This window comes from Dioscorea cayenensis, chromosome 17 (assembly GCF_009730915.1).
Source record: "Dioscorea cayenensis subsp. rotundata cultivar TDr96_F1 chromosome 17, TDr96_F1_v2_PseudoChromosome.rev07_lg8_w22 25.fasta, whole genome shotgun sequence".
In the NCBI taxonomy this organism is placed as follows: Eukaryota; Viridiplantae; Streptophyta; class Magnoliopsida; order Dioscoreales; family Dioscoreaceae; genus Dioscorea; species Dioscorea cayenensis.
The window spans coordinates 3,309,878-3,332,099 of record NC_052487.1 but is presented as its reverse complement, the minus strand read 5'-3'; the positions used below and the strand labels follow the sequence as shown (position 1 = coordinate 3,332,099).

Below are 22,222 nucleotides of genomic sequence, written 5' to 3'. Positions count from 1 at the left end.
AAATTTTTAAAAAATAAATAACCTATAAATAATGTCCACAAATATATAGATTTCAATATTACCAACTTGCAAAAATTATAGTTTTTTTTGGAGAAAATTATACACAAAGTATCAATATGACATAAAGGTAGAGTAACAAACTCATTAATGGAAAATAAATAGATCACATCAAAATCAATTTAAAAAAAAAATCATCATACTAGAGAAATTAAAAATAAGATATGATTAAAAAAAGAGATTTATATGAAAAATAATTTGCTCAAGCACGAAGATTGACGGAGAAACCTTTTAACTACTCTAAATGCATAAAATCCTACTTAAAATAGTGAATTGACAAGCTTCTTGTCCCAAGCATCGTGTTTAAAATATCAAAAGAAGAGATATAATGAAACCCTAGATAAGGAAGACAAACCAAATAATAGGACAACAAAGTAAATTTTTTTTTATCATATCCTACTGGATTCTATCCTGACTCCCCTCATAAGATTCATTATCCTGTGGCCGGCATGATAAAGTGGGCCAATAGGATAAAACTATCATATCCTATTAGCACTCTTATCATGCCCAACGAGTCCTTAAAGTAGATGTATAAACGGCTCTGAGAGTGATTCAAGGAATAATTTTAATATTGTTATTTATATTATATATGATATTAATAATTGAAAATTTTAATTGCATCATAGGCATTGATTTCATCATGCCATTTAATCGGTTTTATATTAAATATTTAATGGGATGTTCTAATGAAAATGGATGGTAATCTCATTGGTGATTGGAGAAGGTTTTAAGGAAGATTTAATTTATTTATTTATTTATTTATTTTTTGCATATATTTAAAGTGGCATTGATTTCATAATGGCCATTAAATCGGTTTTATATTAAATCCTTCCTAATTTTTTTTAAAGCTTTTGGTTTAAAAAATATTTAACAATATGTATTTGGTATTATATTAAATATTAAAAAAATGCAGGAGACTAATAGATAATATTATTATATTAAATAAGATTTTCTAATGAAAATGGATGATAATTTGATTGGAGAGGGTTTCAAGGAAGATTTTTAAATTTTTTTTTAAAGAATTTTTCCCATTGCATTATAAACCTATAAGATTTAATGAATTGATTTCATCATGGGTCTTAAGTCAATTTTATATTAAACATTTAACAAGACCTACTCATGGAAATGGGTAACCTTTGGAAATTGAAAATCTTTGCTAAATTTATTTGAAATTATTTGTTTAGAAAATAATAAACAACATTTATTTGGTATTACATAAAATATGAAAAAAATTGTGTATTACATTTATTTGGTATTACATTAAATTATAACATGGGCTTTATTTTTTTTTTAAAAAAAATTTCCATTAGTTTCATATGTATTAAATGATATAGATTGGGTTTATGGGAAAATAAATAGACAATTGTAGAAGAAGATGAAAAATCTAAAATAAAAGAAATTAAATGACGGTGTTAATATATATTGCTCATATTCTAATGAAGATGAATAACAATTTTCTTTCTTGGTGTAGGTTTGTTTTTCACATAAGTGTCTATAATGTTACTATTTAGTTTATTATAGTTTTGTTATTTTTTTTAATTCGATTGTTTAATCATTTGTTGTTTGGTTGTGTTTTTTTTATTGCAAATATTACAATAGTTTGATATGTTCTTATTTGAATTAATTTGCAGGTAGTGAAATGCCAAATAATTATTCTGCCAAAAGTTTTTAAATTTATTTTTTTAAATTATCTATATATACTATTAATGTAGATATATAATATGCTCCAGAGTATTTCAAGGAACAAATTTAAATTTTTTTTATTATATTTAAGTTTTTACTTATATTACTTACGATATAAATAGTTGAAAAACTTTAAGTACACTTATATATTTATGTAATAAATGTCCATAAAATTTTTGAAATAAAAAATATACAACAGTTTCAATTGTATGAGTTGTTTAATTATATTATGTTTATAATATGATTCAGAGTATTTAAAGGAATAAATTTAAATTTTTATTATATTTAAATTTTTATTTATATTACTTATGATATTAACAATAAAAAAAATTTTAATTATACTTATTTATTTATGTAGAACATTTATACAAAACCGGAGAGAATGCCTAGTAATAAAAATAATAATTACTATTTATAAGTTATAGTCCAGTTTAAATTGAAAAAAAAAAATACCAATCACATCATTAATAAAGATAAATGAGAATATTTATCAGCCACACATGTAGCAAGACGGAATGTTGATTACTAATTATGGAAATCAATTGCATTTATTTCATTAAACATTTTGTTATAACATAACATTCAATAAATTTTATCCCTTTTTCTGTTCTCTTCCTATTTAACTCTCCCAAATTCTTTGCTTATCTACCCTTCTCTTTAAACAAAAAATAGAAAGATGATAAGATTTGAGCTTCTATTTCTCTACTTCATCTTCCCTCTTACTTTCATCTTTGGTAAATCTATATGTGCATATATATATATATATATATATATTAAATTTTTGCTATAAACTTGAGCTTTTATCTTATTCATCCAATTTTTCAATCTTTGTTATTGTCCAGGAGATGCAGGACAACATGACAAATTAGAATTGGTGAGTTACTCAATCATGTATATATAGAAAACAATTTTTCATGGAATATGTGTCAGGAGTTGAATAAATTTTTAGTAATATTTTTATTTAAAAATAATTTTTATTTGATAGTAATATTATTGTTATTATTTTAAAACAACTCTACTTTGCCAACAACTAAATAGTCTATTGGTATACGGGTCGCCTATAGAGCTTTTCACCGAGTGGTGAGAGTTCAATTCTCGGCTGAGAGCACATTTTTGGGAGATATGAGCGGTGGTTGTATGCAGTTAGTCCCAGTAACCATATATGCGCGGGCCCACCCCCACTTGCTCCACCAAGGCTTACACACGCCCCTGACGGTTTAGCAGGGCCTTCGGGATGCCTTTTTTTGTCAAAAAAACACAACTCTACTTTGATTCATATCAATTTTCATCTAGCCATTCTCAATGTTTCATTTTCATATTTTTCACATTTCTGAAATTGAAAATGTTTAAATTCATCCCTCTCTGAATATTTATAATCTCGAGCAAATAGAATCTTTATCACAATTATGTACATATTTTTCTTTTAAAATTTAGTGATGAAAATGCATTTTCAAATACACATGTACAATTACCAACCAGGGTTGGTCCAATTGGTAAAAATTTAGGTTGCTTCAGCAAAGGGAATTTTTATATACATACTTCTGTTTAGAGAGATCTATTCTGTAATAGAGCTCTCGATACTTAGTCTGCTAGCCAGGTTTAGAGCATGTAACTCCTAAAAAAACAGGGAATAAATTTCATTGAACCTTAAGAATTAATTATTGTTTTAAATTGCAGAAATCATGGTGTGTTTCAAAACCATCAGCAAATAATGAAACACTTTGGGAAAACATGAACTTTGGTTGTTCAAATGCTGATTGCAGTATAATGGAAGAGGGTGGTCCTTGTTTTGATCCATGCACATTAAGATCTCATGCTTACATTGCCATGAATCTCTATTACTAAGCTTCTGGCAGGAATGACTGCAATTGTGACTTCAAAAATTCTAGTCTTTTTGTCATCACAGATCCAAGTAATTTAATTCATTTCACTCTTTGTTTTATTCTTTGTTTGTTCAATTAAAATTAATTAATTGATTGATTAACTTTTCTGTTTTTGCTTATACAGGTTTTGGTAAATGTATTTATCCCTTTATGGGTTGAATTGTTGAACAATCAAATGGAAATTGAATAAATACTTTTGATACTCAGTCCTTGTTATGTGGTTTTGATTATTTTAATCCATTTTTAATTAAGTTTTTTGCAGTGTTTCACACCATTTGAAATAATTAAAAAAAAATTATATTCAAATTATTCATGAGCTAACACACATATCAAATCAAGAAGAAAAATTCAAATACTGATAAAAGAAGCATAGAAAGATTCATTGAGTTCTATATAGAGAACTATTTATTCATTGACAATCTCTTAGCTTCTGTATGTTTACAATAATAAAAATCAAGAAATTTAAAAAAACTTCAGAGTTTTAAGAAATAAAAAATTAAAATAGCAATTGATAAAGAATATCTCAAACATATACGACAGAATGATTCTATATCCTGCCAAAAAGTGAGCTGTGAGAAGACCACATCAATAACAATAAAATTCCAGCTCTCATCTTTTGACATTGATTGAAACCAAGTGTCTTCAATGCACCAATAAATCTAAATCCTTTCTGCATCAAAACTTTATGGTACTGAAATGCACACATCAATCAGCAGAAAAAAAACAAAACAAAACAACAATTAAACATGAAAATGCATGATATAAAACTTTCTGTTTGTTTGCATTACAAACAGTCAGGAAGTTCAAATGCATCATGATCTGTACAAATTTACATTCACTGGGAGAAAGCAGGATAAGTTCTTTGTTTTTGTTCTTTATACAATTTCAAAACAAATCCCACTTTCCAACGACAGTTCATATAAACATTAGACGGGCAGAAATTTTCCGGAATAAAACAGAAACGGTGAACCGAAGAGCAGCACTGGAACCTCGGTTTTTTCTTTCTGCTATACAATTGGATATTATTCGATTTTAGCATCTTCAATTTCATATCTACACAAAAACAGATTGAACTTTGTTCACAGTTGTTATGCTTCAGTGCATCCATCCAGAACCCCAACAAAAATGGGCATGATTCTATCATACACTTGATTTTCGATTGAGCCGTTAGTATTTACAGCCTTGTCACCAATAGTAGATAGTTGCTAACTTTCCAAGCCACTTCCAAGGAAGCCACTATTCTCCAGCTTCTCACTGAGATCATTGTTTTGAAACTCAGGTATATCCCCAGAAAGATCATCTTCTTGATGTACAGGAATGTCCAAACCATTCTGTGGAAAAGGTTCCTGCATTGGCTCTTATGTATCAGCTTGAATTTCTAATGTAATTTATGCAGAAAGCATCTTAAGGTAAGATGTCAGATATAAGCAATTCAGGGTAAAGTAAATGGGCTAATTATTGCTTGTTTCAAGAGCAAATTTGTATACTGAATAAGAATAATGCTTGTTTGCAAAATCCAACAATCAATTCTTCATAACTTTATTTAGTCCGTATACCTGATCACCAGCCTCGGGTCCATCAGAATGAAAGAGAATTGGACGGCATCTTTTGTCTTCGTTCATCAAGCTTGAATTTTGGAAGTGTGTAACAAGTGCTGTTTTGCCCTGAATTCGTGCGTAAGCCAATGATGCAACCTTTTCACTGTTAAATTTCTCCCACTTCTTTCCGTTAAATGCCTGGACATGAGAAGATGTTACAGTCATGCTAGGTTCATTTTAAACAGTACAATGCAGAGTTGAAAGAAAGAACATAAATGATGAAGGTGGAGAACAGGAGTCAATGCTACCACAGAGAATTTAATATTGGCTCGTACATCAATCAAGCCACATCTATATTTTTTCAAGCAACACTTTTCAAATGTTGGAGGGAAGCAAATTTTATAAACTCTTGATCAGTGGGATTAAGTAGAACTTTTAGATCTGAGAAGAAAAACACCTGATAAAATGAAACGATGTGCGAAGGGGACAACATATTTATAAATGCATAGCCAACATTGCACTTGTTCTGCACCAAAAAGAAAAACACAAAATCAGATTTGAGTTGAACAATAATTATGCATCTCAAAAATTGTAAGGAGCAGCAATTACCTTAAAATCAATTGGCAAGTAGAGGAAATCGTAAGTGCCCTTGTGATTCTCATCAATTGCTGCTAGCAGCATCTTGGAGGTGTACCTAAAGCAATCGAGTTCAGAATTAAACAACTCTATTTCAATCAAATCACATTAAGTAGTCTGTGTTTTGGGGCCATACTTATTTGGAATATTTTTTATCATTAATGTTGTACGGGTATCTTCCCCGCTTATAATTTTCTCCAAGTCAAGATGATACTGCTTCTTGTTATCCAGCTGACTCCCACTGTTATCAACTCGCCTAGCTCTTCCACGGTCAATAAATCCATCCATCCCAATCGAGCCTGGACTTGGATATGGAGGAGTTCCGAAAAATGCATGTCCAAATCTTGGAGAAGACAACATTCTGAAATTGGAGGAACTGCCATCAATGCTTCCAGATAGAGCAACCCCAGGATTCATAGGAGCTCGAGAACCCATATTCATCAACAAACTTCCCTCATTCCGGTTGACACCCATACCTCCAAAAGGAACCTGGCTCATGAATGATGTTTCGGGTGATTCAGGAAAATATCCAAAAGGTCTCTCAAAAGGAATACCAGATGGTGCAGATCCGACATGATGATGAGGGTTTGATGATGGAAGAAAAGAACCATGACGGTTTGAATATGGAAAGCCTTGCCCCTGCTGCATCTGTCCATTGGGCGTAAACGGACGCCCTGCAGATGGTGATGATGATGGCCAGCCAGAAGATTGAGAATGCTCCGAATAAGGAGTTGGGCTACCCCAAAGAAACTGAGGTCCACTTAGTGTCCCAATGCCAGAGCCACCTGAAGTGGAAGGACCAACAGGAGATGCAGCTCCTGGACTGGAGCTCATATTTGGTGTCATCCCATTACTATGTTCGGAAACCGAGTGAGAATGCGGAAATGCAACTCCATGTGTTGAGTTACCGGTAGTGAGCATCTGATCAGCATGATTAATTCTACTTTGATCTTTTCCAATTGGTGCAATCTTCACAGCATTTGAAATCAGAGGAGGAAGTACAGAAGCTAAACCAGGCAAAAGATTACCACCCATAGGGCCCATGGTTCCTGCAGCTGGAGACTTGCTAATAGCTTGTAAATGATTATCAGTTGGACTGCCAAACTGTGCCCATATTCCTATCATTAATCAGATATCAGTCTCTTGCAAAGAATACCAACAAATTTACAGAAGTAAATAGGGTATAGAAGTAACATAAAAGTAGTCAATATACCTGGAGGAGAATTGGCAACAGGCGAACCCACATGGTGTCTGTAACCCCTGATATTATCTTGTTCCAGTTCCTGAGTCAATTGCTGCATCAAGCTGCTTTGAAATGGCAACCATACAAAAATTTTAGCAGAAATCAAAAGGAGGCTCTTACCAGCAAACAATTGGTACTGGTGTACACAGTCCACAGGTAGCAGAAATACTAATACAAAAGCCTAATGCTGATAGACACTTGATAATAAAAATGTAAGAAGAGAAGAAAAAATCACAGGTTATTGTGCTAGATGTGCTTATCACTGAGAATCATTTGAAACATAATCAGAGATATCATTCAACTAAATGTATAGCTTCATCATCATGAGAGAGTACTTTAACCTGCAAAGCAGTGTAAGGATCTATGATCACGAGCAAATGCAAAAGGTAAAAAATTGATACATACTTGCGGCGAGCTCCACCAGGACGGCTAGGTTCCAGCTTTATCCGCTTCCCGGCAATATCACTCCTGTTCAATGATCGAAGGGCTGCCTCCGCTGCTCTTACATCATAGAACTCTATAAACTTATGGTGTCGTTTATGTGGTGTTTCCCTTATCTGTATTGTGTATGAGAAAAAGAATAAACTTTTTTCAGAATGATTTGATCATGTTTAAAAGGTCAGATGCGCAGATATAATTGCAAAACCATACCTCCTTCACTTCTCCATACGCTCCAAAAATCTGTCGGAGGTCATCATTAGAAACTGATGGGTCTAAATTGAAAACTACGAGTGTTCCTTGGTTCATGTCCTTGTCCGATGGATTATCCTAAAAGAAAGAAGAGAGAGGAATAACAATAAATAAATAAACATCTGAAAAGGTAGTGATCAAATTCAAAAACCATAATATTAAATACAATCAGACCTTTGGTATTGAAAAATGGATATCCAGTTTCCTTCTTCGCAAGGGCTTATTCTGCAATGCCCGCATAGCTGTTCGAGCAGCACGGATGTCATAGTAGGAAATCATGACAAAGCCCCTGTGCTTGCATGCAGTGTAGAGTGTTCGGATGTCCCCATAATGCTACCAACATAACAGACCCAAAACAGAATGAACTACCATAAGCAGCATTATCAACATCAAACAATCAAACAATCATACAAGGATTATAAACAACTATAAAAAATGCATTATGGACAAAAGGTTATGGCTAGTAGTCATCATCGTTCATGCAAGTTTTATAGATTGCACACTCAATATGAACCACCTCACTGTTAACTATTTAAGTTTGATGTAGCAACACTAAGAAACAACATTGTTCATATAACTGTAAGATGAACTCAGAATCGAGAAATATTGTAGCCTAAAAAAGTACCTATCTACAAGATCTAAATAGCAGGAAAATATCAGTGTCTGAAATAAATTTATCACTGAGAATTGAATATATATATATATATATATACTCAACAGTAGCATAATTTCTATTATAATAATGCTTTAAGCCTTTAATGCTTCCTTAGTAACTGTAATGCCAGGATTGTTTACATAGAAAAACTAGAAATTATATCTCCAATCTGCTCCACTTAACCAGAACAACAGATTGCTTTATTCCGCAATACCAGAAAGGCAACATACACTCCAATTAACTATTATAGAATAAGCTAAAAGTTTAGCATGGATTTTCACTTCCACTGATCTTTTAATAGCAATAATAATTATACAGTCAAATACAAAAATAAAAATCTAAAGATGGTGCTCATCATGGTGTATCAACAGAGTCACACACTGCTGTAATGAAAATGAGATCCATAAATGTTCTAAATCACCAAATGAACTTCATTTAATGTACCTCAAATAGAGATCGCAACTCTGAATCTTCAACATTACTATTTATGTTCCGAACAAATAATGTTCTAGAAGGATGTTCTCCATATGGATGCTCACCAGCAACAGTTCCAACACCATTTGGAATGCCATAATGCATTCCATTCCCCGCATAACCATCGGACAAGCTAGCCTTTCCTATACCAGTGGTGAGGTGGTCTATAGGATCAGAATCTAATTCCATGCCCCCTCCACTACCAAAAAGATCATAATCTTCCAATTCTTCCAGTTGGCTAGGCAGTCCACTAAGATCAAAATCATCCATTATACCAGCCAAGAGTTCATCTTCATCATCAGGAAGCAAGATCCCAATACCCTGGAGGTCCAAGTCATCTTTGGAAGATTCCTTACCCTCCACACCTTTACCAAGATTATCCAATTTGATTGAAGTGTCATCAGCGGAATTAATAGCAGGGCCTGAGTATCCAAGAGTCACTGTTTGCAAAACAAAATAAAAGAAGTTAAATTACCATTACAAAAAATAGATCCACAACAACAGCATAGACATAGACATACACTTCTCATGAGGAAGAACGGGCAGTGAAGTTGAGAAAAGACTAGCATCACTTGATGCATGATATGAATTTTTTCCTAATGGAATCCCCCATGCATTCGTTCCATCTTTCAGACCACCCTTCCACAATGGGATATGTGAAGGACCTATAACAAAGATTAGAAAAGCAATACAGGAACATTTCGTACTTTTTACTCCAAATTTGACAAAATGACTTGGATTTGAAGAATATATACCTTTTGGAGTTGAATGATCTTGCTGCTCCATTGCATAACCTCTTCAATGGAGAAAAGAACTCAGATTTGAACTAGATCCCTTTTCCAGCACAAGAACACACCGGAATTAGAAAGAAAGAACAGAAACAAGGAAGATACCTCAAAGCAACTACTTCAAACCACACATAGGCCCAAGATACCACATAGTAAGCCCTCACTTGCATTCCTTTATTACCCAAACTCACACAAGAAGTCGAACAAGATTCAATTTTACAACATGCATGCCAACTACTTCAAGAGTGTACCCACGATCATCCTTGAAAAGATTCAATTTTTACCACGGAAAACAGAAACTCGTACTAAAACAAAGAATCAACACAAAAAGGAGCAAGGAACTCATGAAAATCCCAATTCCCGCACAAGAAAAAGCGCACCCATTACTCAAACACAAACTGATCAAGTAAACCCAACCCGCACAGCAACTCACTAGCAAAGTTCACAACTTTCTCATCAAAAACCCCCAAGAAAACAAAGCGAACTAAGACAAGCAAAATCAACCAAATAAAAGAAGCAAAAGATCACACCATACCTACCCCCAATTACAGCAAATTCCGCTGAGAAATCCACAGATCGCAGACGAAAAACCTATCAAGCAGCTTGACACACCAACACCAAGACAAACAACTCCCGAAAACCAAATATAAAAACGAAAAGATCAGTGCTTTCGTCTTCGAAGTTCCTTCCTCTCGTCCAGAGAGGAAAAGGAAAGGGTGTTGATTGGAAGAGAGAGAAAGAGAGCGTGAATTGAAGAAAGCGACAAGAAGAGAGAGAAAGAATGGATTTTGGTATTTCAATGAATTTGAATCCCATTTGGCGTCCGTTGACATTTCCAACACGTAATTAAGCGCTAAACCAAAAGTGATTAACTCTTAATTAAAAATTAACCTTGTGATTACAGACCTACGAGAAGTGGATAATGCAAGGATTAAGAACTTAATTAATCATTTGTTAATAAGCGCATGTTGTTGGCAAGCACTATTTCCCACCTTTTTATTGAAAGAAACTTAAAAAAAAAAAAAATCTATTTTTTTAATATATAAAAACTTTGGAAGCATACTCTGGATAAAGTTAAAAATCTATTTATTTATACGGGATTTACTGTGGCCGGTTATTTTTAGATTTATTATATTATATATTTTTCATCAAATAATTGTTATTTTTTTAGATAATAAATACTAAAAATATAAATCACATATTTTTAGAGTAGCTTTTATCCACTAAGGGATGAGATCACTAATTCCAACTTTTATCCTTTACCAATGGAGTCAAAGTCCTTTATGCTTTTTTTTTTTAATAAATAAATAGAGAATACACGTCATAATAAATCTAGCATATGCATTGGCATATAAATCTAAAAAAAAAAAAATTATTTATGATGATTTTGGTCAGCCAATAATATTCAAAATGTTTTTTTTTTGTTGTTTAATTGTTCATAAAATTTAAGTATTTCTTTCAGCAATGATGCCAGAAATAAATTTGGAGGAATGAAGAGAAACTTCAAAGAAGTATAAAGGCAAATGAAGTATTAAACTTCATAAAATGATAGATTATAATATGAATGAATGCTAAATAGATAGAAACATTAATTAACAATGATGTAATCATTGGTTACTTTCTCAAACTAGTTGGACTAGAATGATGGTAAACATCTCTTTCTAAGATTCAATTCTTTGGCTTTTGATTATTGATTTATAAACCCAAAAGCTTTGCAAAATACATGATGCTTTTCAAGAGTGACTAAACCACACGTTTTGTAGAAAGAATATAGCACTAAATTAAGTTGTAAAAGGACAAAAAAATAAAAGGTTAGATTGATTCTCTAATGCAAGTGTCATGCTTATCTGACTGAATAAATGAATTAAATTTTTCTAAAGTATGTTCTCTGAAGCTTCACTGTTGTGGATTTTTTTATAAAGAATGCATGAAAAAACAAGATTGATTTCAACGGTTGCAACTAATGAGAAATGAAAAGAGTATTTATGAATTTGCTTTCCAATTCAACCAGATAATTTGACTAGATGAAAAGAACAAGTCAAGAAGCACTAGTGTAGAAGTTTTAAATTGTTAACACATGACTGCAATACTATCAAAGCATCAACAGAAACTACGCAAAAAATACTCGTGTCAAAGCCGTGTTTTCTAGGCCTCTAAACATTATATAATGATAAATTTTTCACTGCTTAAGATTAAGTGCTAATATGATGGGGAGTATAACAAGTATTGATAATCAATGAATAATTATTTTTGAAGCAAAAGATGTATTTCACCTTCCAGTCCCCATATTTTGCTTGTGTTTGTGAGCTATATCTTTTACCCTTCTCTACTGCACTTCAACCAGTACTCTTTCGGTGGTTTCTGCAAGCATTGAAAAAAACTGGTCATGTTTTATATATGACGTGCGCATAACTAGAAATTCGTGGTGTTTACCGTGTATGATGGGCTGAACTCGGAAATTCGACCAAGTGTTCTTTACTTTAGTAAGAATCTCTCTATAGTGTATATTACTTATGCAGTTTGGTTATCCAGCAAGTAGCAGAAACATTAAACTCTGAGGGATATCCTGAAACAATTTCATCAGATACTGATCAAAGTTCAACAAGAGAAACTTAATTGAACTAAAATTGAATTCCTTAACAAGTTAACGAAAAAAAAGATCAGAAACTTTGCACAGAGGATTGAAGAAACTGAGTTAGGAACCCAATTTTTACCTGAGTTCCATGCACTTATTGCTGGAATCATTTGAATTAGTTCAGATAATGTTGATATTGAAACATCAGCATGACAAGGACTTGTGGATGTCAGTTTCAGGGTTTATGGTAACAACTTGTGATCCTTATCCATGTAATGACCAATATAGAAATCCCAGGTAAGCTTTGTGCATTCATACTCCATACTTTCTCTCATTGGATAAATTTTTCAACATCTTAGACTATCAAATCATATCCAATAGGAACTACCAGCAATCTCCACAAGAACAGCACCCATCTCTCATGTGATGGAAACGAGTTGAATCTCTTAAAACAATCTCACGGTCAACAATTTTTGATATCATCTTTATAGCAGAGTGGCAATCACCACATACCCGAAGGTTCTTCATGACCCTTATTGTGCTACCCTCTACTGTACTGAGAAGGCCAAAGGTGACAGCGAGCTTTTCACTATGGTAGGCCAATGCAGCCTCCTTTTGCTCATCATCAACATCATGCAAGGCGTATCTCTTATCGGATTCAAAACCACACTCTTTTAACTTACCACTCAACCATTCCAACTTCTTATATATCTCTTTGCTCATAGGATGAGTTCTATCCCCACAAACAAACTCATGTCTAGACTCTTTGACAGTAATCCAACTATATCCTGGCAACTTCACAATTCCTCGGCATCTCATCATCACACGAATTTGGGCGACATCATTCCATCTGCCAGCAGAAGCATATATATTGGACAGTAAAACATAAGCTGCACTAGTGTGAGGCTCCAGATCAAAGATGGTTTGGGCCGTTCTTCGAGCAACTTCTATATTTAAATGAACTCTGCAGGCACTGAGCAAAGCTAGCCAGACTGTTGCATTTGGCTTCATCGGCATGTGTTTAATAAACTCTTCGGCTTCATCCAACTGCCCACAACGACCTAAAACATCAACCATGCAGACATAATGCTCAAGCTTCGTATTGACTAAAGGATCCTCCCTCAAGCGTTGAAAAAATTGCCTCGCCTTATCAAGCATTCGAGAATGGCTACATGCAGTCAGCAACCCAATAAATGTGATCTCATCAGGTTGTACATGGTGATACACCATGTAATCAAAATACTTCAGAGCATTCAATGCATACCCATTTTGCGCACACCCCATAATAACAGAGTTCCATGACACCAGGTTCCTCTCCTCCATGATATCAAAAACCTTCAGCCCATCATATATAGCTCCGCATTTTGAGTACAAGACAACTAAAGAGTTCCCCACAAAGACATCAATATCAAATCCATGCTTAGTTGCTTTTGCATGAATTTTTCTTCCTCTGTCAAGAGCCTCAAGTCCACAACAAGAGTTCAGGGCACTCGTAAACGTCGATTGATTAGGTGTTGTCCCATGCAAAATCATTTTTTGAAACTCATCCAAAGCATCAAAATGCTTACCATTCAAACCATAACCAGTTATCAGGGCCGTCCATGAGGCCACATTTCTATGTCCGTTCTCATAGAACAATTGGCGCGAACTCTCAATCTGCTTGCAACATGCATACACCGTAACAAGAGAAGTCGAAACATAAGTATTACACAGATAACCAGCTTTCACAAGATACGAATGCAGCTGCATACCCAAACATAAATCCAACGCATCAGCGCACGCAGCCAAAACACAAGCAAAAGTGCTTGATGTAGGCTGGACACCAGAAGCGCACATTTCGCAAAAGAGACGCAACGCCACATCACTCTCTCCATTCTGATCATACCCACCAATCATTGCAGTCCAAGATATCACATTCCGCAGCGGCATCTTCTCAAACAACAACCGTGCATCATGAACTCTTCCATTGCAGCAATAACCAGAAATCATCGAGTTCCACGCAGCACTATCCTTCTTCGGCATCCTCCAAAACAAGTCTTCTGCGGCATCAACTCGACCAAACCGCGCAAGCCCATCGACAATTGTGGTCCAAGAAATGACGTTCTTCTCCGGCATTTCATCAAAAACCCTCTGTGCAAGAGCTAACTCGCCGCAGTCTAAGCAACCTTTGATAATGGAATTCCAAGAGGCAGCGTCTCTGTGAGGCATATGGTCGAACAGGTTGAGTGCATCATGGATGCGGTTGTTTCGAGAGTAAGCATTGATCATCATGGTGCATAGACGGAGATCAGGAGATGGGATTTGGGCAAAGACATGGCGAGCTTCATTGATTTGGTTGCGGTGGATGAGATCGAGAAGGATGGAGTTCCATGAAGGGAGGGTTGATTTGGTGGTGGGTTTGAGGGTTTGAGGAGAAGGATGAAGGACAAGGCTTCCCGCGGACTTGAGGTTTGAAAATAGCGCGGGAAAGGGCTTCATGGATGAAAGATTTGACCGTTATAAGTTGTTTCTTGGTTATTATAGGGATGATTTACAGGTCAATTTTTATTTATAATTAATTTTTTTTATTTAGAGAAAATTGTGATTATGAGTTGAAAATGGGTTTATTTTTATTTTGCAAGTTTAAACTTTATAAATGCAATAGTTGTACAACCACTGTCTTATGCAATGGTCAGTCGCATGAGCAGTGAATGAGTAGACGTATAATCAAATCTTGCATCATAGACTATAATAATACTATTTATTTATTGATTTTGGTCTAAAAACTGTTCAATGGTCCTAAAAAGTCTTTTATGGGAAAGAGTTGTATTCCTTCCCTCGAAAGAATTTATTACCTCGATATAATTTTTATAAGTTTTTATAATTTTTATAAATTTTTTGGATCCACACATGGGTATGTGATGTTGTTCTTTGGTAAACTCTTAAAAATAAATAAATAAATGCAATAGCTGGTTTGGCTTTCTTGTTTTAATTTCAAAAAAAAAAAAAAAATTAAACCCAATCTCCCACAAACAAACCTACTATAACTTTTTACATGAATTCATTATCTTAGTAGATATATTTATTAATAAATATATTTTTAAAATATTAACATTAGTATTAATAAAAATATTATTCTTTTAATAAAATTTAATTTAATTTTAAAATATTTTATTTTAATCAATATTAATTGATTAAAATTTGATTAGTTTAATAAAAAAAATTTCCACCAAACACCTAATCCAGTGAATTGTTACTTGAATGATAAATAAACAGACCCATAATTAAATTCTTGGGTCGACAATATTATTGTAATACTATGTAAATACTATACAAATGTTATAGCAATACAGTTCATTCATTATTCATTGATTTGGTTCTTAAAAATCTTCCAGAACACATGATAAGACTCTAATCGACCCATGTGACATCTAAGTTATCTAACCGAATTAATAAATTCTTAAAAAATAAATCAAATCGTCATAATTGATACACCAACGTACATATCTATTGCTTGAAAATCCTCTCGAAGAACAACATCTACTATCTTTGTAAAAACCACCAATCCAATAAATTTCTAACTGACTTTTTAAACACCCAACCAAACACCAGCCATAATGCAACTCTCCAAAACACCACTTTCGACCACTTTTGGCTTAGTATATAAACTCCCAAAAACAAAATGACAATAAATTTTTACAAGTATCTAACACAATACTAAGCTCCCAAAAACACAATGACAATAAATTTTTACAAGAATCTAACACAAAAGCAATCCAATCAAATTTGATGATTTTGAAGCAATACATTATCCACCTTTCACCATCCAAATGGCTCAATCACATAATAATCTTAAACCAATTATGGAACCTACAATGAATTTTCACCAAAAGAAATCCGTAGGATGGAAGACAGAAAAATCTTTAATGCATGTCTTTACATATGCCATCAAATCCTTTACCAAACCAAAGACACTGCAGAAATGTTAAAAAATTTTAACAACACTGATATTGAAACAATTTCCTTACAACTGTTGGAGATGTTTACAGAAGGAAATCATCAAACGGTCTCCAAGCTATATCCATTTTGATATTTCCATAGATCAAGATCCATGCTCATAATGCCCTGACAAAAACTTAACTACTGACTGTCCGTGTTATCGGCAATAGCAGGGTTATCCTAACATATCAATAAAAGAAGTCTATAAAAGGCCGGTAAGAGTAGAGCTTAATTAATCAAGCACAACAGCAAAACTAGAAAGAGCTTATGATGGAGAAGAAGAAGACAGAGGTAGTTATAGTTGGGGCAGGGCTGGCTGGATTAGCCACTGCTGCATGCCTTACCATGCATGCAATCCCACACGTGATCTTAGAAAGAGAAGACTGCATTGCATCTCTTTGGCACAAGAAATCCTATGACCGTCTCCATCTCCACCTTGCCAAGCAATTCTGTCAACTCCCTCACCTCCCCCACCCTTCCTCTTGTCCAACCTTCATGTCCAAGAACCACTTCATAACTTACATTAATGACTATGTTGCTTGTTTCAACCTCTGCCCGCGTCTCCGATGCGAGGTAGAATCAGCCTTTTTTGATGATGAAGATGGGAAATGGCAGGTGGTGGTGAGAAACCTGGAGACTGGTGAGGTTGAGGAGTATGTTGCTAGATTTGTTGTAGTTGCTACTGGTGAGAATGATAAGGCGGTGGTGCCGGAGTTTCCTGGTATTGAGTCATTCCCTGGAGAAGTCATTCACTCCATGGACTACCGGAACGGATCCAAGTACAAGGGGAAAGATGTTCTTGTTGTCGGATGTGGGAATTCTGGGATGGAGATTGCTCTTGATCTGTCAAACTTTGGTGCAAAGGCAACCATTGTTGTCAGGAATGAGGTTAGTCTATATTAGAATCAATGCATCATGATCAGTAAAACAGACTGGCTTATGTGTCACACAGTGACCAGTTAAATCTATCAGAACCAATAATACATCATATGTAGTCAAAATGACCAGCTCATATATAATATGATGACTAATTAAAAAGTTGTTTGCTTTAAGAAAGTATGTCTGGCCCTTTCTTCATATCTACTTGATAATTTGAGAAAATCATTTTTCTTGTACAAAAGAGATGCTAGATTTGTTTTCCCCACATAAAAGACTATCATTTACACCACTAAGACAAAGACTAATATTGAAGCCATTTGGTAAGACTATCATTTACACCACTAAGACAAAGACTAATATTGAAGCCATTTGGTAACAGTGCATATATGTCATGATTTGCAAGTAAAGTAGATAAAAAGACCATATATAGGAAATCTCTTGATCTAAACTTGTACTAATTTTGTGCAGCTTCATGTGGTTCCTAGGGAGTTGTTATTCTGGATTATGCTTCTCAGGAAGTTCCTGCCAATATATTTACTGGATGCTCTACTTCTTTTTCTCTGCTATTTTAAGTATGGTGATACAGCTAAGTATGGGATACAAAGGCCAAAGCAGGGCCCTCTACATCTGAAAGAAACCACACCAATATATCCAGTCATAGATGTCGGCACCTTTCAGAAGATCAAGTCCGGACATATCCAGGCATGAATATTGATTTCTCATAACAAAATTCAAAATGCTGAAGAATATTATACTTATCAAACAAATTAAAATTACGTGGCAGAGTTAAGCTACTATTAACAGCAACAATTGGTAATAAAATTAGAAACTTCACTATCAACTAGTCACATATTCACACTCTTAGTGAACTTGTAAGAAATCTCTCTCTAATTTCAAATGATAGGATTAGGTTTACATTCATGGATGTGCAGGTATTACCTTCTGTGAAAAGCATCAAAGGTAACAATGTCAGGTTCAAGAATGAAATTTCACATCAATTTGATGCAATAATACTTGCAACTGGTTACAAAAGCTCTGCAAAAGAATGGCTTAAGGTATGATCTTTATCTTAGAATTTACTGAAGATCATTCCCAGTTTTAACTATCCGTAAATTTTCTATAAAGCTTGACTCGTGTTCCAAATATCTGAACTCACAGTGTAACCTCAATTTTTGCCACAGGGAGATGATTATCTTATTGGTGAAGATGGAATTAGCAAGCAAAAATTTCCGAATCATTGGAAAGGGAGACATGGGCTCTATTGTGCAGGACTTGTAAGGAAAGGGATTTATGGGCTGGCCAATGATGCAGAGAAAATAGCTAATGATATAAATACTCTATTGAAAGATGACGATGCTAAGAAAATGAACTGAAGAGATATATATAATCATACACACACATGCATGTATATGAGTGGATAAGTTAGATATATGAATAATGTAGTATTCATATCGATAAGCACCGTCCAAGTGTATGGAATACTAGTTTCATGATTTGATGAATGAAAGTGACGACTTCAGCAGGTTAACATACTGAGAAAAAAGCAATCAAATAAAAATAAAAAAATTGGAAAAAAGGAAAAAAAAAACGCAGGCAACAGAAACTCAGCACCTAATAAAAGGGCACAACCACTAATCCACTTGTTTATAGTAATTAACCCACTAACAACACCACCAACTTTATCCCAACACAACCACATACTCTATTCTTCTACAAAACTAAATAAGAAAAAGACGGAAAGAGAGAGAAAGAGAGAGACAAGGGAATCATGGGGCCAACTTGAGCACTGCCATTGTTAGAAAAGAAGATAGAAAGCAGTGTGGGAGGTGAACATGAACCTCCACCAGACCCACCTCCATTTCAACAATATGAATGATGTCTTATAAGACCATCACCCTCACCCTCTTCTTTGAATGTTATGTTCAAGAAACCCACTCGTGTGTGTGCGCGCGCGTGTGTATAAGTGTGTATGAGCGTGCCAGTGTTGTCCTAATCATACTTGACATAACTAAGCTACCAAACCCTTTTGTTCTTGCAACAGGGAGGGGACTAAGAGATAAAACCATTTACTGTTTCTACTTCTTAGATATGGTCCTGTAGAGGATGAAATGAACCATATTCAAATCTAACAAAGATGTAAGCATATCTGTTATTCTAGTTCTTGCTTCTTGCTTTGAATAAACAGAGCAGTTAGCTGTTAAAAACGGTTAGTCAATAAGTTAAACTAAAAATTAACTATTAAATCTTGTCGGTTTCCCTCCATGTGAACATTTGACAACCCATATCAACAGTTGTTTAATTAACTGAAGAAAAATTAAGATGACAGATATAACTATTTTGAAATACATGTACATAAATCAGTGGTATTAATTGATGTTACTTAAGAACTACCACAAAATCAGATCATGAGATGACTACTTGACAAATCAAAATTGAAATGTGGGTGCACATCAAGGTGGTTTTGATCACACAAATCCTTCCCAACCTTACAAATATTAGCAAGTGGGAGGGTGCCACCACCAATCAACTCACTAACCAATCTATAATATTATGCACCTTTAGGCTTTAGCTCAAACATCCATACCATATATCAATCAAGGAATCATGTGATACTTTCCAATTGGGACCTAATCTTGGGTCCCTCATCCCATTAACACCAAACTTCAATTTCACCTCATTAATCTCCATCCTAATTCCCAAAAAAATTCTAATTTATAATAGTTAGGATGAATATGGCCAGCTAAAAAGGCACCTAATACCATCATAATCAATGTTTTAATTAAAGTTAATGAATTAATTAAAGAAGAAGGCACTACTTACTTTGGATAAATAAAGAACCAAAGGTTCAACCTTGAGCTTCTCCTCTCCTTCTCCCTTGCTTGACTTTGCTGGAATTCCATCAGAGCGATCACCATGGCGACCTTCGCTTCAATCGAACTGGGTTCCAGTTCTGTTAAAAAGCCAAGAACCGGGTCGCTGAACCAGGCCCAGATCAAGTGGCGAACCGGAGCGCAGGAGCGGATCTACAACCGCCGGCTCATCGAGGCGCTACGAGCCACCCGGGCGGCGACGGCGCCTGGGCCGCACGCCGTTAAGGAAGCCGCCGACTCGGCCCTGGCCATAACGGCGCGAGGACAGTCACGGTGGAGCCGAGCGATCCTCACGTCCCGGCTCCGCCGGCGAAAGCTTCTCGTCAAGGCCGGAGGGCGGATCCGGCGCCGTAGACGCCCTAGACCGCCGCAAAAGCAGGATCCAGCGGCTGTGAAGGGCGGGAGAGTGGGCGAGAGGCTTAGGGCTTTGGGAAAACTAGTTCCTGGATGTCGGAGGCTACCGGCGCCGACGCTGTTGGAGGAGGCGGCGGACTACGTGGCCGCGCTGCAGATGCAGGTGAAGACGATGCGCGCGCTCGCTGATGCGCTATCGGCGGCGACGATCAACTCGCCGGCGCCGGCGATGGAGGAGGACAGCTAAGAACAAAGATCGGTTTGGAATCGTTGAATAAAATGGTGCTTTTTTTTTGTGTTTTTAATTAATTGCGTGTAAATTGTTTGAGATTGATACTTGTACATTGCCGCCTTTTTAATTAATTAATTAATTGTTTCTTGAAAGAAATAAATAAAATAAAATGAAATAAAATGGTGAGATGGTTCTTTTGATTTTTTTGGTTAATTGTAGTTTTGGATTCATATTTTATTATGATATTGATTTTGAGTTTCCATTTGATTTATTTGATCATGTTTTAATGAGTAAACTGTATTGTTTGTTTCAAAGTATTGAGATTTGCAAGTGTATGTGAATGCAAAATTTCAATTTTCAATGAAGAACTCATGAAAACAAATTTTTATGCTTAATTGTTTGTTATTCTTTATTTTTTTTCTCAAATGTGTCAAAAATCACCAAAAGCTCGTAATCTAGGTGTACTTGATTTTATTGCGAAAAATAAGAGCAAGATATTTAAAAAGTTTTTAGTTCAAAACTAGTTGAAAACAATAAGAGTGACAAGTCACTGGTTGTGAGTGCAGATTAGCTGCTCAATCCCCTCGTCTAGGTTAAGGGTGTGTGGGTTGGACGATTAATTCCCAGTTAGTGTGCATGTCCTTAATGTATATAGCGCTTGTGGGTTTTCGTCAAAGTGTGGAGTTAATCCTTCAACTAGTGTTTTCACTTTGCTTGAAATCATATTTGAAACCGTTTTTTTTTTATCAAGGTACAAATATCTGATACTAATAAATTAAGAAACAATTAATAATTGTTTATCTTTATCTACATTAATGGAGTTGAAAATATAATTGTTTTTGTGATTTTAATGTTAATATATGAAGAGTAATCTTTTAATTATGTAAAAATATTAGATTTAATGATTATGAAACTGCATACTGGATTATTATTAATATAATAATAAAAAAAACTAATTTTCAAAATTTTTGTACCAAGCTTCCAATAAATTTAGATTTTCAGCCAATCATGGTTTAAATACCTAATAACATTCAAGAATAAGCAAAGATTATAGACAAAATATATATTTTTTTTTATTGGTCACTTAAAATCATTAGCAAAAAATCAACAAGACAAATATTTTTAAATATGAATGATCATAATTATTGTCCTAAAATGAGCATATGCTAATTAATATTTTAATTTATTATCCATCATCACTCAAACAACCGGACATTGAGTTTTGATCCAATTATCCGCTTCAAGATTCCATTACTACAAATTCCTCCCACCAACAACAAATGAAAATCTTAAAGTATTCATGGCGACAAATATCCAACAAATGGAATATGAAACTATTATTAATCACTAAAAATCAAGAGTGAGACTATCATCAATGTAGCACTAGTGTTTGGAAAAGGACAAAGGAATCTCTTACATATCTTATTATCTCTTTCCAAGACGATCAACCAAGTGAAACTGAAAATAAATTTACTGTATGTACCTAAGAACAAATAATTAATTAACATGCAATAGTTGCTTAGATTCCTTTCAAGATACTTCCAAGGTAGTAAGTACCCTTGTCTACTTAAAGCTATGTTAGAGTGGAAAGACCAAAAGTAAATGAGTGTACTTAAAGCATCAACAGACACCCTATACTAGTTAGTCCAAAATAGAGTTATCTTTTGATACCCTTTATAGAATGAGT

General features: G+C 34.5%; 4 protein-coding genes across 6 annotated transcripts; 2 read left to right on the top strand and 2 right to left on the bottom strand.

Annotated features, from left to right (window-relative positions):
- Positions 1–4,370: 4,370 nt before the first annotated feature.
- On the bottom strand, positions 4,371–10,383 carry LOC120280245 (protein MEI2-like 2). 3 transcript variants are annotated; one of them, XM_039287020.1, is made up of 13 exons: positions 10,183–10,383; positions 9,615–9,693; positions 9,381–9,524; positions 8,830–9,299; positions 7,905–8,063; positions 7,692–7,808; positions 7,446–7,597; positions 7,011–7,105; positions 5,934–6,915; positions 5,771–5,855; positions 5,619–5,687; positions 5,180–5,359; positions 4,371–4,969 (listed from the first exon to the last, which is right to left on the bottom strand). In XM_039287020.1, exons 2-13 carry the CDS (start codon positions 9,643–9,645, stop codon positions 4,829–4,831), a joined length of 2,625 nt encoding a protein of 874 aa, XP_039142954.1. In that variant the 5' UTR covers positions 9,646–9,693; positions 10,183–10,383; the 3' UTR covers positions 4,371–4,828. The 3 variants fall into 3 exon arrangements, with proteins under 3 accessions (XP_039142954.1, XP_039142953.1, XP_039142955.1); XM_039287019.1 differs by having other exon boundaries at positions 10,187–10,383; XM_039287021.1 differs by having other exon boundaries at positions 7,011–7,102; positions 10,187–10,383.
- Positions 10,384–11,734: 1,351 nt separating this feature from the next.
- Positions 11,735–14,700, bottom strand: LOC120281016 (pentatricopeptide repeat-containing protein At5g46460, mitochondrial). The gene is made up of 3 exons (XM_039287968.1): positions 12,362–14,700; positions 12,081–12,213; positions 11,735–12,008 (listed from the first exon to the last, which is right to left on the bottom strand). The coding sequence occupies exon 1, from the start codon at positions 14,698–14,700 to the stop codon at positions 12,607–12,609; it is 2,094 nt and encodes a 697-aa protein (XP_039143902.1). The 3' UTR covers positions 11,735–12,008; positions 12,081–12,213; positions 12,362–12,606.
- A 1,434-nt stretch (positions 14,701–16,134) lies between these two features.
- On the top strand, positions 16,135–18,603 carry LOC120280056 (probable indole-3-pyruvate monooxygenase YUCCA10). Its single transcript, XM_039286761.1, has 4 exons — positions 16,135–17,088; positions 17,548–17,781; positions 18,012–18,134; positions 18,261–18,603. The coding sequence occupies exons 1-4, from the start codon at positions 16,468–16,470 to the stop codon at positions 18,450–18,452; spliced, it is 1,170 nt and encodes a 389-aa protein (XP_039142695.1). The 5' UTR covers positions 16,135–16,467; the 3' UTR covers positions 18,453–18,603.
- Positions 18,604–19,904: 1,301 nt separating this feature from the next.
- On the top strand, positions 19,905–20,721 carry LOC120280057 (transcription factor bHLH149-like). Its single transcript, XM_039286763.1, has one exon. The coding sequence runs from the start codon at positions 19,993–19,995 to the stop codon at positions 20,548–20,550; it is 558 nt and encodes a 185-aa protein (XP_039142697.1). The 5' UTR covers positions 19,905–19,992; the 3' UTR covers positions 20,551–20,721.
- The last annotated feature ends 1,501 nt before the right edge of the window (positions 20,722–22,222 follow it).